Consider the following 14876-nt stretch of genomic DNA (forward strand, 5'->3'; position numbering starts at 1 on the left):
CTCATTTCACTCGAACCCGTATTGACCTGACACCCAATCCAACCTGCCTGCTTTAACCCGAACCAAATTTTTTTAATGGAACGTCTTGACGTGAACTAAATTGATTTTTTTTTAAAAGTGGCCTGTTTTGACTTGAACTCATTTTCACCCGAACTAAATTGATTTTAGTGATTAACACTTATGTGATCTGAGTACCTGAAATTTGGCATCATTGTTATATATTTTCCACTACAGTACATGTTACTTTCCAGTTTTTAAGGATGACAACAGTTGGAACAACAATGGATCAAGGTAATAAACTTGGAGCCACAAATGCCGGTAAGGTTCATAATTCAACTTCAGGGTTCAAAAGGTGGGGAAGAAAAGGGCCGTTTATCAGGTACGGGCTTCCTATGATTTCACTAACCGTATTTGGAGCACTCGGACCCGGTCATCTATGGCAGGGCAGGTGAGTGACGCTTAACTAAGTTATTAAATCAAATTTAACGCGTATAACAGCAATTCTTTCATATCCGTTTCTTGATTTTCATCTTATTTATGTGAAATTTAGCAAGGATATAGCTAAGGTGAAAGACGACCAAGCGTGGAAGATCCTTGAAACAAAAAAAGCCCTTTCAAGAACAGGACCGACTGAAGCTTATAAACCCAAAAACTTGTCACTGGAAGAGGAGCTAAAGGTAACACAATAACTAGGACTGTAAAGTGTAAATGAGACGAAATTTAAACGAACTACTCAGCAGGAAGTTCGTTTATTTATTAATGACTGAACACATACAAACATCTTTTTCTAAATAAGAAAATTTGGTTGTTGAAGTGTTTGTGTTTGTTCAATTAAACATAGGAACAAATACGAACAAGCCTTGTTCTTGTTTGCTGGTTTCATTCGGTTCTAGTAAAATATGGAAACTTTGTACACGATTCATGGTTGAGATAGTCCAAACGATTAACACCTTTGTATTTTGATTCGTGTACCTAGCTTATATACATGCGTAACGTTTTCGCGTTTTAATGAACTACAACGCGCGCGGGTAGTATACTAGTGGTTGTATAAAATCAAATTTGTGTAACTTAGAATTTCAAAGGAGTCAAATAACCTCATAAATTATATAAATGGAAAAAATGTAAAAAAGTATTAATATGTGTGAAAAAAATAAAAAAGTTTCAGATCAAACCGGTCTTTTTTTCTTTATTTATATTAGATTAGATGCATTTTATGTTATAACCAGTTACATAGTTTATTGTTTCAGAAATTACAACTACCGGATGTTAACATCTGGCTGAGATTAGAGACTGGACCGAAGACTTTAAAGATGCAATCAATAGGGTGGCTTTGTCTTTATGGCTCAGTGAGGTTTGTTTTAATTAGTAAAATGTTATATGGAATTGTCTCATGGTTTGATCTAACGTTTTTTTGTTTAATTTTCAACTTAGGTAAGGGGAGGCAAACACGGATACACAGAGACATATTTCGATGTTGTTCGAGAAGATTGGTCGGCGTATACACACCGTTTATATTTCGTTAGTGATATGTATTACATTAAATATTAACCAACACTTTTGTTAACTTGGGGATTATATGTAATATTTTGTTCATGATGTTTAATTTAGAAATGAAATGTATAGTTTTGCTGCAATAACTTGAGTCATTAACTTTAATATTATTAATTATGCAAAACAAAAAAAATAATAATTTAAAAGTTATACAATGACATGCATAAATGCATGTCGTTAATTGGTGTCGTAAACGCCAATATTGAAAGCGTGTCATAAATGCGTGTCAAAAACGTGTGTCACAAATGAGTGTCATTAAAGTGCGTCATAAAATATGACACACGGGAAGCGTGTCATATTCAATTTATGACAAGGGCTTCAATGACGCACATTTGCGTGTCATAAGAGCCCTTTAATGACACGCAATACGCGTCACTGAAGGCATTTTTTCTAGTAGTGAACGTTAAAACAATGTTTTTTTTTCTAATTCAATACAATATGACTTATTGAGCCACACAAAGTAACTTTCACATAAACTAAATTGTGTATAGATAACTAAATTTATTATGTGTTGTAACTTCTATATATTATGTTCTTTCATAATGTACCTTAAACTCGTTTAATGTTTGTTTCATATATAACTTATAATGCACATTAATTGTTTTATAGAATGTTTGAACCAAAACCTACTTTAATAAATGTATAGTCTCATGTAAATGGCTAAGTGATTCAATCTAATAGTATTAGAGAGTTGGTTTCCTTATTTTGATTGATATTCTAATCTTATTAACTTTTGTAAAATTGAAATGTGTTGTTTTATCTTTAGCTAGAGTGTTACCTGAAGAAGGGAAGGATATAGGGTTTCTTGCTCAAACTGTTGAAAATTTTAAAATATGTTATCCGGAAAACATTTTGAACAAATGCGGAGAAGTAGAATTAAAATTGTATATATATTTGCTTAAATTTTATTTATAGGTTAGACCAGTTTTATATAAATGTAAGATGATTTATGTATATAAATTGGATTTTGAGTTTTTGGTTACTACAATGTGTTGGTTCCTGCAAACATAATTTAATTAAAAAAACAAATGTGTAGAAGATGTTTTTGATATAATCAAAGAAGCGTTGTTTTTTAATATTATTTACAACGGTTTTTTCAATATTTTTTTACTACAAATAAACATTGTTTTTTGGTATTGAAGCGTTGTTTTTTAATACCATTTTACAAGGATTTTTAAAGCGTTGTTTTGTGTACCATTTTACAATTTTTGAATTACACCGGTTTGTGAAGCGTTGTTTTAGATACCATTTTACACCAATTTTAAACCATTTTAAATACGTTTGCAACACAATGTTTAAAACGGTTTTGAAACCGTTGTGCTATAAACCCCATTTAGCCGTTTTAAAATGAACTTTTTCTAACTAATAAAAGATAATCGATCACTCTCAACCCATCTCACTGAAATGTCAAAGCGCATAAAGTAACATTACATAAATTAGTTAAAGAACAAAACTAAACTAACGTTGTTAGTGAATTTTATCAAAATGGCAAGAAAACGAAACCATGAGAATGGTAATGCTAAAATATATTTAGGATGTAAATTGCAAAAGTAAACAAACCATATTGAACATTTTACTCTATAACCAACTTCAGTAAATACAATATATACCCCTTTTGACTTCGAAAGTGGCATGTTTCTTTATTAAACTTCAAATTTCAGATTTATTTTTTAGGAAGTCAATTGGACTTTGAGGTGACAATTCTTAACACAATTCAGACATAACATATAAAAAAGGGTCGAATAACATGACCGGTTTTAATAAACGGGTCATGTTGTTTTAAAACATATGCTGGCCGTTCGGTTGACTTGTATAAAAACTAATAATAAATGATAAGGTGTATTTCGACTTAGGGTCAAAATTGATCTTTCTCCCTTGCTTATATCAATCCGTGTGGACTTGTTTTAGGCTCACAATTACAATATGTGCCAGCCTTTATCACTTGGGCTAGATTCAAAATATATCACTTGTCCCTTTGTGTTTGTACTATAGCCTTTGCCCTTTAGTCAACTTAGTTTAAAACATATACCGGCTCAATAAAATTTATTTTCCTCTGTATTAATATTTTAATATTTAGAGGTGTCAAATTCGATTTTTCGACCCAATTACATGTTTTACGGTTGATCATGGTTATTTATAGACTAAAATAAAAGAATTAGTTAAAAAGAAAATATATGCTTTAAATATCACCAAAACAATATTATACAACACTTACGCCACAGTTTATATATTGTATAAACGGTAAAAATATTTCGCTAGCTGGTGCAGGTAAATTGAAATGTTTACGAGTCAACCTATAACCCAAGTATCCAACTAAACAAAAACATGTCCTAAATCCCAATCTATATCATCTTTGTACTTGTTACCCCACCTATATATTTACCATTTTCTTCGGTCACATCTACAAGAAAATGTCTACATCTTTGACGGTCAGGACGTACAACCTTAAACTCCTGTATTTCAACATGTTGACTTGTAAACTGTATATGAAGATAAACGACGTTAATGTTACATACCTCATAGTATTATATTGTATCATTTCAAAATCAGCTCTAATTAAATTTAGACTTGAATCAGGCCGCTGGCCTTTTTTTTTTATATATAACGAAGGATAAGGTCTTGTTTAGTCATTTTCTATACGTATAAATAGCTCTATTATTTTAACACTACAAGATAAATATTAATACAATGACAGAATCATATCTATTATTATAATGATATAATTTAACCAGCAATGATCAAGTAATTTGGATAACAATTAAACCCCCCCTTAATAATTCATGTGAGATGGGCCTACCCCTTTTTTTGTTGACCCCAACCCAATGAACAAACAAAATAATCGACCAAACAAAAGTTATTATTAATTTGAAAATGATTAATAAAATTGCATATTCAAAACAAAGACCAAAAACCTTATTATATATATATATATATATATATATATATCGGGAGGGTTATTTTAAGAATCATGGTGAGTTTTAAGAACTTTAAGAACTCAATTTTGAACCACACATTTAATTAAATAATATGAAATATGTGGCTGAGATTAAATTCAATTAAAAATGAAGCAGAAGAGAGAATAAGTATTTTTGATAATTACACAAGTTTAAGCGTTAGTTACACATGTGTAAAAAGTCGATTCGGTGTGTAAAAAAATACCGTAATTTTTTGTACATCACTTACACTTACGTATTAAACATGTGTAAAAAAATTTTGAAAAAAAAAATTGTTACGTTGAGTTCTTTCGAGTTCTTAAAACTCAAAGCGGCTCTCAAAAGAAATCAATCCTATATCTATATAAGGTAAAGTTAAAATACAAAGGACAACAAAAATGAGAAGGGTAAGAAGGAATCTAGTTCATTGATCTTAGATTTGGATTGTGGAGATTAATTTAAGAGTAAAAATTAAATAAAAATATATGAGAAGGGCATGAAGGTAATAACTCACTTATGAAGACTTTCTCTCTCCACATGTAATGCACATGTCAATTCCCCCATCATTTTAAAACGTCTATAACTTTTTCATACGGCGTTTTTTTTAGAAATTTTTTTTACCAAAATAACGAGCGTTTTTTATCTTTAATATGAATATCATATTGTTATATAAAAATAAAAAAAAAGTTGGTGGGTTTTTTTGTATTGTGTTATTTGATTGTTCATTGTGTTTTTTAATTGTGTTTTTCTATGCATTGTGTTATATATTTTGGTCATTGTGTTTTTCAACTGATACTAATATTAAAGATAAAAATTAAAATAAAGATCACGTCATTGTGTCTTTCGTTTGTCAATGCGTCTTTGTGCTCAACATTTGCTTTCTGTTGATTGTGTATTACGTTCAAGCCATTGTGTAATATGTAGATTTCATTGTGTTTTACGTTTATGGTCATCGTGTTATATGTATTTATCATTGTGTCTTACGTTTAAGGTCATTGTGTTATATGTTTTTACCATTGTGTCTTACGTTTAAGGTCATTGTGTTATATGTTTTTACCATTGTGTCTTACGTTTTAAGTCATTGTGTTATATGTATTTACCATTGTGTCTTACGTTTAAGGTCATTGTAATATATGTATTTACCATTGTGTCTTACGTTTAAGGTCATTGCAAGTCATTGTGTTATATGTATTTTACGATTGTGTCTTACGTTTCAGGTCATTGTGTTATATGTATCCATTATTGTGTTTTACGTTTCAGGTTAATGTGTATTATGTATTCATCATTGTGTTTAGTATTAGATAATTTGTTGGTATTTTTCATTACATTTACATATTATTATTACACAACGGTGTTATTAGTATTTAAAAAAACACAATGATTAGTTAAAAGACACAATGACGAATAAACACAATAATAAACAAAAAGACACAATGGTAAGCAAAAAGACACAATGGTGTAAATTATTTTTTATTCTTATATAACAAAATTATACTTATATTAAAGGTAAAAAAACGCTTGTTATTATGGTGAATTTTATTTTAGAAAAAAATATCATATGAAAAAGTTATAAACGTTATAAAATGATGGGAGTATTAACATGTGCCTTGCATGTGAAGAGAGAAAATGTGTACAATTACCTCTATGCCTTTTTTCTTTTGGTCCCTACTTGACACATGTCAATTAATTATGGCTTCTCATCCTTCTCATTTTTATTTCACTTTGTAAAATAACTTGACCCTATATATATATATATATATGTATGTATGTATGTATGTATGTATATATATAAAAGACAAGTTTGGTGCCGCTAACCAAGTGGCGGCACCAAACTTGTCCATACCAATTTGATTTTCCTTTTTAGTATTGGTAGCATAGCGAACGTCTCGAGAACCGACCTAACGTCAATTTTTTTTACGTAATGGAAACAGCCTGAATTCGTGTAAACCCACTGCATCAACGTCCGACACTAACAATGCTAGGGTTTTGATTCCATTTACTTTTTTGTTTTAGTTCCGGTACCATAACGAACGTCACGAAAACCGACTGGATGCCATTGTTTTAGTTCCGGTACCATAACGAACGAGGAAGAAACCGACCAAATTCTCGTAAAGTCAAGGCCATCTGTTTTAGTTCTAGTACCACTGTAACGAAAACCGACCAACTGCCATTTTTGTTTTAGTTTTGATATCGTAAGAAACCGACTGAATTCACATCAACTTATCATCTCAAGCTCGAGACCGACCTGACCGGCGCAACGCGCCGGGTAAATTCCTAGTTTATAACATAACTAAACCTAAACAGACTAGGACTCAAATCACTTAGCTTGCAAAACAAATAAATCTATTACTAGATAACTCAAAACAACTAATTAAAAACTAAACTTAGTTAAAGCTGTCACTTTAAACTCGGTTTCAAGATTAATTAACTTCTAATGTATTGTATCATTAATATAAAGTTATTACCTATTTTGTCTTTCTTTTGCAGATTTATAAACCCAACTAGTATTGCTCGCCAGTGTACCACTATATCCTTGGTGTATTATAAAGAGGTCCTTGAGAAAAACCGCAAAATCATGTTCAATCGTTTTCGTATAAGTGCATACTTAAGTCTTCGTATTGTATGTACATATTTAATCTTATATATATCAACAATGATAACTAAGTGTATTTATGTGCAGCTGCATTAACATCGGAGAAACAAATATGCATAAACTCGTTATTACATCGAGTCTCTAAGGGACACGAAAAAGGCTTGGAACGTGGAAAATCAAAAGGAGGGACCTAATGTTGAGGGTAACTTCAACAAGATCACTGTAAATGTTTTTTAACTTTTTTTTTTTTTTTGGTAAAACGTAGATGGGTTAGGTGTCAATATGAGCCGGTGAGCTCAAAACATGATAACTAGTAGCTAGTTTATGACAACGTTCTTACTTTTTCATTTACTAGTGTACATGGTAACGTCCCATTGTCACTTGTAGACAAAATGATTACAGCTGATGATTATAAATTTATAATGATCGTTTTCTATTTTTATATGTGTTCTGTTTGCTGTGCGCGCATATAATGTATATATGTGTAAACTCTCGGGCGGGCAAAAGTGAAATTGCACTAATTTTGACGTTATTTTACTAATCTCGTGAACGTGAAAATAACGTTAAAAGTGGTGGAAGGTTAATAATGCATCATGTGGTGGCGTTGATAGCCGAAAGACAAGGGTACGTGCACCAATCGGCATTGGCGGTGTACCGATGGCTGAGTGTTATGTGTCTTATGTCCAAGGTTTGATGCAAAACTACTATCGAGCCGGAGGTCTCACCGGAAGCAGCCTCTCTATTCCTAAAAGGTAGATGTAAGGCTGTCTACATCTTATCCTTCTCAGACCCTACGATAGCTTTGCTATTAGTTGGATATACTGAATACGATGATGATGTTTTCTACTTTTGTATACATAGCTTTACTATTTAAATCCAAAAAGAATATAAACTATTTATAAAATGACAAAATCACATATATTATAATTAATTTAATTTGCAATATCAAAATATCTCTCTGTCCCCACCTTTGTGACTTTGCACCATCACATGTCTTATATTTACTCCAAAATACAAACTCATTTTTCACACACAAGAGTTTGATTAGTTGTAGCTATGGATGTAGAACCACAACCATCTAGTGCACCCAAAAAAGGTGGTTGGGTCACCTTTCCTTTCCTCATAGGTATTTCATTGTATAACTTTAAAGTATTTTTTTTATAAAAAAAATAACTGTTTTTTTTAGTAGTTATCTGATGGGAATCGAATATGTTTGATTTGTAGCAACGATGTCAGGATTGACACTAGCAGCCGGAGGATGGAACAGTAATCTTGTTGTGTATTTAATAAACGAATTTAACATCAAAAGTATTGATGCTGCTCAGATAGCGAACATTGTGGGCGGTTGCACGGCCTTGTTCCCGATAGTTGGGGCCATATTAGCCGACTCGTATTTCGGCTCTTTTATAGTCATTTGGATTACATCTCTCGTATCCGTGGTGGGGATACTATTGTTAACCTTAACATCAACATTAGATGCATTGAGGCCCACACCATGTGAAAATGGGTCGAGTTCTTGTGTAGGCCCATCAAAAGCCCAAATTGGAATCTTGTACCCAAGCCTAGCGCTTTCGATCGTGGGTGCGGCGGGTACTCGGTTCACGTTAGCCACGATGGGTGCGGATCAATTTGACAACCCAAAACACCAACGAGCTTTCTTTAATTGGCATTTTTGTACTTTGTATGTCGCGACACTAGTTAGCATGGTGGGGATCGTTTATATCCAGGACAACGTTAGCTGGGGTTTAGGGTATGGTTTAAGTGGTGCGGCTAACTTAATTGGGTTAGCCGCTTTTGTGTTAGGTGGTCGATATTTTATACTACTAAAGCCACAAGGCAGCCCGTTTACAAGGTTGGCTTGTGTTTTAGTGGCCGCTTTTCGAAAAAGGAAAACTTTGTTGTCATTAAGGATTGAAGATTATTGCCAAGAGCCACAGCCTAGAGGAAAAAAGGGGGTGAGTGCAACTCCAACAAACAGCTTCAAGTAAGTATCTACAAGTTATATGTCATCCATAGATAATGATCATATAAGTTCAGAATATAAATAAAAACCATATAATAGCTTTATGATGACAAAACTATGAATTATAATAGAATAAAGTATATTACAATATATTACATATTATAAAGTCAACTTTTGTCATCTTAAAACTAATTTATGGTCGGAATATGGATAAAATATATATCGATGGAGACAAATTAACATGCATAATTGTCATAATAACTAATCAGTATTAAATAATGTTTTAGGGAGGACAGGGTTATAACATTATAATACAAAAGCAATATTTTCTGGTATACTAAAATACAATATATGAACCAGATATATAAATGTAGTATATGTGTGTAAACAACAGTACCTAAATTAGTAACATGAGAAAAAAGAACAAAAGATACATATTTTTAACTATATGTTTTCTTAAGCTCTCAGAATTGGGGCCATGGTGGCTAGGATGCGCCATTATTACGGTTTGTGTTTTGTCTAAACAGTGACGGATTTAGACGAAAATATCGGAAGTATCGTTAAAAAAAATAAAATTTGTTTCCTTTGGCTATGAGCTAGCGATCTTATGAACATTAATATGAGGTCTTCTTTACAAAACTGGTTCTTTTATTAGAAAAAGGAACTTAATAAACGGTATAATAATAATAATAATAATAATAATAATAATAATAATAATAAAAAAAAAAAAAATTTTGGATATCTCATCTTACATCTTGTGAGTTGTGTGACACACCTAACAAGTCAATGAGAGAGGTAATTAGTTATAAACTTCGAAAATTATACACATAAATATTTGGAAAAATTTTCAAAATAATCTTTTTTAGAGAGAAATTCCCAAAATGATTCATCAAAAACTAAAATTCCAAATATGACCAATTGAAATCCGTCTCCCACATGAGATTGGGAAAACTGTCATGAGATTTCATCCACCAATCATATTCTGACACTTGTAATTATTCTCACCTACCACGTTATATTTCCAAGTAAATCCGTCAGACGCATTAGATTTCACCTGAAAAGTGCCTTGTTAAAAACAATCTTGTAAGTGATATTTGGTATGGTTTCTATCTTGGACACGGCAATTTTCAAAAAAGTGGTTTATGGAGTTTCTTTGAAATTCATCTCCAAAATTTCATATGAATTTCAACTTTAAAAATCATCTTCATTTTCTTCATCTTCTTCTTCATCATTTTTCCGATCATTGGCACCACCACCACCACTCCACTTGCCGGCAAAGACCCATGTGTAATGAGTCGTAGTAATGATTTGGTATGTTCATCTTTGAATATTATTTAATAAGTTCGTTATTATTATGTTCAATAGTTTACTTTACCAATACTTTTAAATACATTATATGTCGTAATGAGTCGTGGTAATGATTTGATATGATGAGCATGACTAAATGATTCCTAAACGTATTTCATTAAATAAATATTTATTAATTAATATAAATAATATAGAAATAGCTATCAACAACCAAAGACAAAACAAGTAGTAGGTAAACTTGTATATAAAAATAACAATAGTATTAATATTGTCAATGTTTTCATAAATGGATCGAACAACGATTCGGACAGACAACCAGTTTACCGGTTTAACCGGTTGGATCGGTCAAACAACTTTGGTAAAAAAAGACGCGTAGGTTGAACTTGTTTGGACCGACCGGTTCTCTGGGCGTTGAGCGAACTACACAGAACCGGACCGTTCAGTGGATCGAATCCCGGTCGAATTGATCGGTCCGACCGGCTGGTCCAGTCTGATCCGATCACAACAACATTGAGTATTGCTATGAATATAATAAGTTTAACTAGGAATCACTATGTTTTTACTCATGATATACATAAATAATATAGTGGTTAAAAGTTGTATCTAGTATATACAATAATCTCTAACTTTTACCACTTCTCAGTTCTCACTTAAACATACGTTGTATTGTGCATATTCCAAGATATTTGCACCAAGTCGAAAATTGTGTATGGGAGTTTTACCATACTATAAATATACATTTTGGGGTGAGGTTATTAGAGAACCACAAAAGATGGAGAATGGGAAACAATGTTTTACATCTAAAAAATGTTATATAAACAAAACATTTTTACATGTAAAAAACTCGTTTTTACATAGTTTTGTTTGGAGCTTTTGCATGTAGAAGGCGTTTTAATAAACGAATACTGAAAAAAAGTTAAGGTTAAAAAAAGGTAAACGTCAAAGACCAAAACTTCACGTAAGTTTAATATTTATTTGTTTGTTTTGTGTATTACACTCGTTAATTATATATGTAATATTAACAAAATATATAAAATTTTATTATATGTCGCCTTTTCAGAATGGGTTTGAGCTCATGTTTCAGGTAATGAAAATCCGAAAATATAAATTTCAATACACTAAGATCATAACTTGATATGTATAAGTATATAATATACATTAGCTACAAGATATACTATCCATGTCAAAACCCCAAAACAAGCTAGTTGTTATTAGTAAGAAATATTGCTTGGCATTGGAGCAAAGCATGATTGATATCACAATCTTGTTAGGAACAAAACGGCACCCGAAAGCGAAACAATACACACATGCACAAAACATAAATGATAAATGAACAATAAAACACAAAACAAGAATTTTATGCGGTTCAATGCCAGAGGGGCCTACATCCATGAGTTGCAACTAGAGTTTGCTCTTGTTAGCTTAGAACTAAGAAATATAATTACATAACAAGGTATATATAGAGATAAAACTAGGGTTAACAACTTAATGAACAAGAAACGAATATCGGGCCAATCCATTGTTCTCCTTGTCGCCAGTTTATAAGCCTAAAACCTAAAGGTCAAAACCGGCTCAAAGCCTTCACAAATCTTAACAATTCATTGCTTAATGCCATTTTTGAATTTTATATTATTGAAAGTTTGAAAAGTGTACAAATGGCTGTAGTTTACGTACTTACACATCCTAACCGGTTTAATATGATACAGATTCCTAAACCATGCAGCCCTAGTGACCCAAGGAGACTTGAACTCAGATGGCTCCATTAAGAAACCATGGAACCTATGCACATTGCAACAAGTAGAAGATCTCAAAACCTTAATCAAAATCTCCCCAATTTGGTCAAGTGGCATACTCTTGCACACACCAATAGCCACCCAAATAACCCTCATTGTCCTCCAAGCCCTAGCCATGGACTGCCATCTTGGACCCCGGTTTCAAATCCCAGCCGGATCCATGTTGATATTCGTTATGATCTCGACCGCTATTCCTCTAGCTCTAATGGACCGTTTCCTCCTTCCAACGTTCCATAAACTAACCCGCACCTCGCCCACACTTCTAAAACGAGTAGGGATCGGTCATGTTCTCACCATCTCAAGCATGGCCATCTCTGCATTGGTCGAGTCAAAGCGACTCACAACAGCTCATAACCACAACCTAACCGGGAGCTCAGTCGTGCCAATGTCGGTGTTTTGGATGGTCCCGCAACTAGTAGTTGTGGGAATTGGAGAGGCATTTATGTTCCCTGGTCAAATGATGTTTTATTACCAAGAGTTTCCTAAGTCGATCAAGAGCACCGCGGCTGCAATGGTGGCGTTGTTTATTGGGATCGCGTTTTACTTAGGGACCGCAGTGATTGATTTGATTAGGAAAATAACAGGGTGGTTGCCTGATGGGATCAATGATGGGAGGATGGATAATGTTTATTGGGTGTTGACTATTGCTGGTTTGGTTAACTTTGGATATTTTTTGGTGTGTTCATGGATGTACAAGTACCAAAATAATGTTGATGACAAGGAGCCCATTGGTTCTAATCCTAGCTAGGTAGGTGATATATGTAGACACATCACACATGGTATATTGTGTATGCAAATTTAACTGTTTGGAATGAATGAAAAGTTGTATTGTGGTATGAGTGAGTAGGAAAAAGATGATAAAGGATTAGATGTGTTGGTAATCAAATATTCAAATCAAATCTAACCAATGTGTAACAAAATAATGTCAATAACTATATATGCTTGATTTAAGTTCCAAGCCCACAAACACTTTAGAGCTTCAAGCCCACATCCAACTCTCACATAATATGCAACTAAACAATAAAAATACTTAAGCAACAATTTAGACAAAACATAATATTCTAAAAGTATTTGTTTATTGAATTGTTATAACCAAGGTTGTAAAAAATTGCTAAGCGGACTCTAGGTGACCGACTGGGAAGTTGTGAGTACTCGGTCTTAGTCGGAGAGTAATTGGGGATGGCTCACCGAGAACTCGGCCTAGGCGGAGATTACTTGGGGATTACTTGTTTAGTACTCGTCGCCTAGGCACGATTTTTTACAACCATGGTTATAACTATAAGCAAGTCTTAAAAATTGGAATTAGTTGGCGACTAATTCCTAGTCGGCCAGTGATTGATTAATTTTAGGTAATTGGCAAATAAATCGGTAGTCTATCCTGTTGGACCTTAACTCCAGCTTTAGTTCCAGTCGAATTCCGGCAATTTGCAACGATTTCCGACCAATTTCTGGCGAGTTCATATATACATACATAGAAATGTGTATATTTATATAAAATTTACATGTAAAAATGTGTGTGTATAAAAACTACATATAAAAAAATAAAAGTTTGTATATACAATTACGTATAAAAATGTGTGTATATATATAGCTGAAAATTATATATAAAAGTTATAATCTGATTAATCATGATTATTAGCTAGCTAGTTTCTATCATACCGTCTGACTTGCGATGAACGAGTTTTACAACACTAACTGTATTAAGTGGGTATATGAGCTAATAAACTAATTGAAAAAAATAAAAATCAATGGTATAAAAAGTGGTATTTAATAACTATAAGTTAGAAAGTTACACCTGATATGTTCTTTTATCATATAAAAAGTGGTATTTAATAACTATAAGTTAGAAAGTTAGCGAGTTTGTTAGCTGTACCTAGTCTTTGGGTAGTTCAGTTTTTCCCGTTCTTTTTCAGTTATAAATAAGTCTTCATCTGGCTGCATGTAATCATCAGAAAAACTCCCTTTCTATAAAATACTTCCTGTGATCAGTTGTGTTCATTGTTTGTGATCTTTTGTGTGATTGTTAGCTCTTTATACCAACAATTTTATCATATACACAACTTCAACTAACATGCAAAAGAAATAAGAATTAAGAATTAAAATAAAAGCAACAACAAAATTAGAAATTATAGCATATACAATATTTATTTGTCTTGCAAAATATAAAAATGTATCGAATCAATTCCTTGCAATATGATGTAAAGAATGGTTGCTGAATTGTAATTAGGAATATCTTTTTGAAAAGATATCAATTATTTCTTTTGTTTGGTTGATATTCATCCGCTCCTTAAAGCATACGTAATGTTAATGCCTTTTAAAGTGCATTCTCGTCACATCGTCTATTTTTTTAGCAAAAAACATGTGTAAAGATTACTACCCATTAATGTACCTTCAGTCAGTACCAGTACAAACTACATAAAACGTTATTGAAGAAAGGGCCATGCCCCTTGGGTCCCTAATTCCTCCATGTTTAATGTAAGGCAAGGGGTCATTACACTGTTTTCTCAAGTATGGTTGAGAAATGATCTGGAATAAACTTTAAAAAAAAAAAGGAAAACTTTTAATGTTTTTCCCTCGTAACTTTCCTTCCAACATGTACATATTATGACAGAGAAAAATCCTTCATTTATTTCCCTTTTTTTGAGCTAATGAATACGAAATTAAATAATATTTTTCAATTTCACTCGCTTTGTTTTTCTCTTTTAAATTTCTTTTCTTTTGTTTTCTCTTCACTC

At 32.4% G+C, this 14876-nt stretch overlaps 2 protein-coding genes across 2 annotated transcripts; both read left to right on the top strand.

Moving 5' to 3' along the window:
- Nucleotides 1-201: 201 nt before the first annotated feature.
- LOC143570199 (uncharacterized) lies at nucleotides 202-779 on the top strand. Its single transcript, XM_077055914.1, has 2 exons — nucleotides 202-448; nucleotides 551-779. Exons 1-2 carry the CDS (start codon nucleotides 261-263, stop codon nucleotides 687-689), a joined length of 327 nt encoding a protein of 108 aa, XP_076912029.1. The 5' UTR covers nucleotides 202-260; the 3' UTR covers nucleotides 690-779.
- A 7352-nt stretch (nucleotides 780-8131) lies between these two features.
- Nucleotides 8132-13395, top strand: LOC143570206 (protein NRT1/ PTR FAMILY 2.7-like). The gene is made up of 3 exons (XM_077055918.1): nucleotides 8132-8203; nucleotides 8302-9061; nucleotides 12055-13395. The coding sequence occupies exons 1-3, from the start codon at nucleotides 8134-8136 to the stop codon at nucleotides 12887-12889; spliced, it is 1665 nt and encodes a 554-aa protein (XP_076912033.1). The 5' UTR covers nucleotides 8132-8133; the 3' UTR covers nucleotides 12890-13395.
- The last annotated feature ends 1481 nt before the right edge of the window (nucleotides 13396-14876 follow it).

The sequence above is a fragment of the Bidens hawaiensis genome, unplaced genomic scaffold (genome assembly GCF_021521415.1).
Source record: "Bidens hawaiensis isolate Kalapana, Puna unplaced genomic scaffold, B.hawaiensis_p1.1 tig00024848_1, whole genome shotgun sequence".
Lineage (NCBI taxonomy): Eukaryota > Viridiplantae > Streptophyta > Magnoliopsida > Asterales > Asteraceae > Bidens > Bidens hawaiensis.

What these genes read in the sequence shown, in the direction of transcription:
- LOC143570206 (XM_077055918.1), top strand. Translation starts at nt 8,134, where the DNA reads ATGGATGTAGAACCACAACCATCTAGTGCACCCAAAAAAGGTGGTTGG. An exon ending in CACCTTTCCTTTCCTCATAG is followed by an intron (nt 8,204 to 8,301) that starts GTATTTCATTGT and finishes TTTGATTTGTAG; the next exon opens with CAACGATGTCAGGATTGACA. An exon ending in ACTCCAACAAACAGCTTCAA is followed by an intron (nt 9,062 to 12,054) that starts GTAAGTATCTAC and finishes AATATGATACAG; the next exon opens with ATTCCTAAACCATGCAGCCC.
- LOC143570199 (XM_077055914.1), top strand. Translation starts at nt 261, where the DNA reads ATGACAACAGTTGGAACAACAATGGATCAAGGTAATAAACTTGGAGCC. An exon ending in GGTCATCTATGGCAGGGCAG is followed by an intron (nt 449 to 550) that starts GTGAGTGACGCT and finishes TGTGAAATTTAG; the next exon opens with CAAGGATATAGCTAAGGTGA.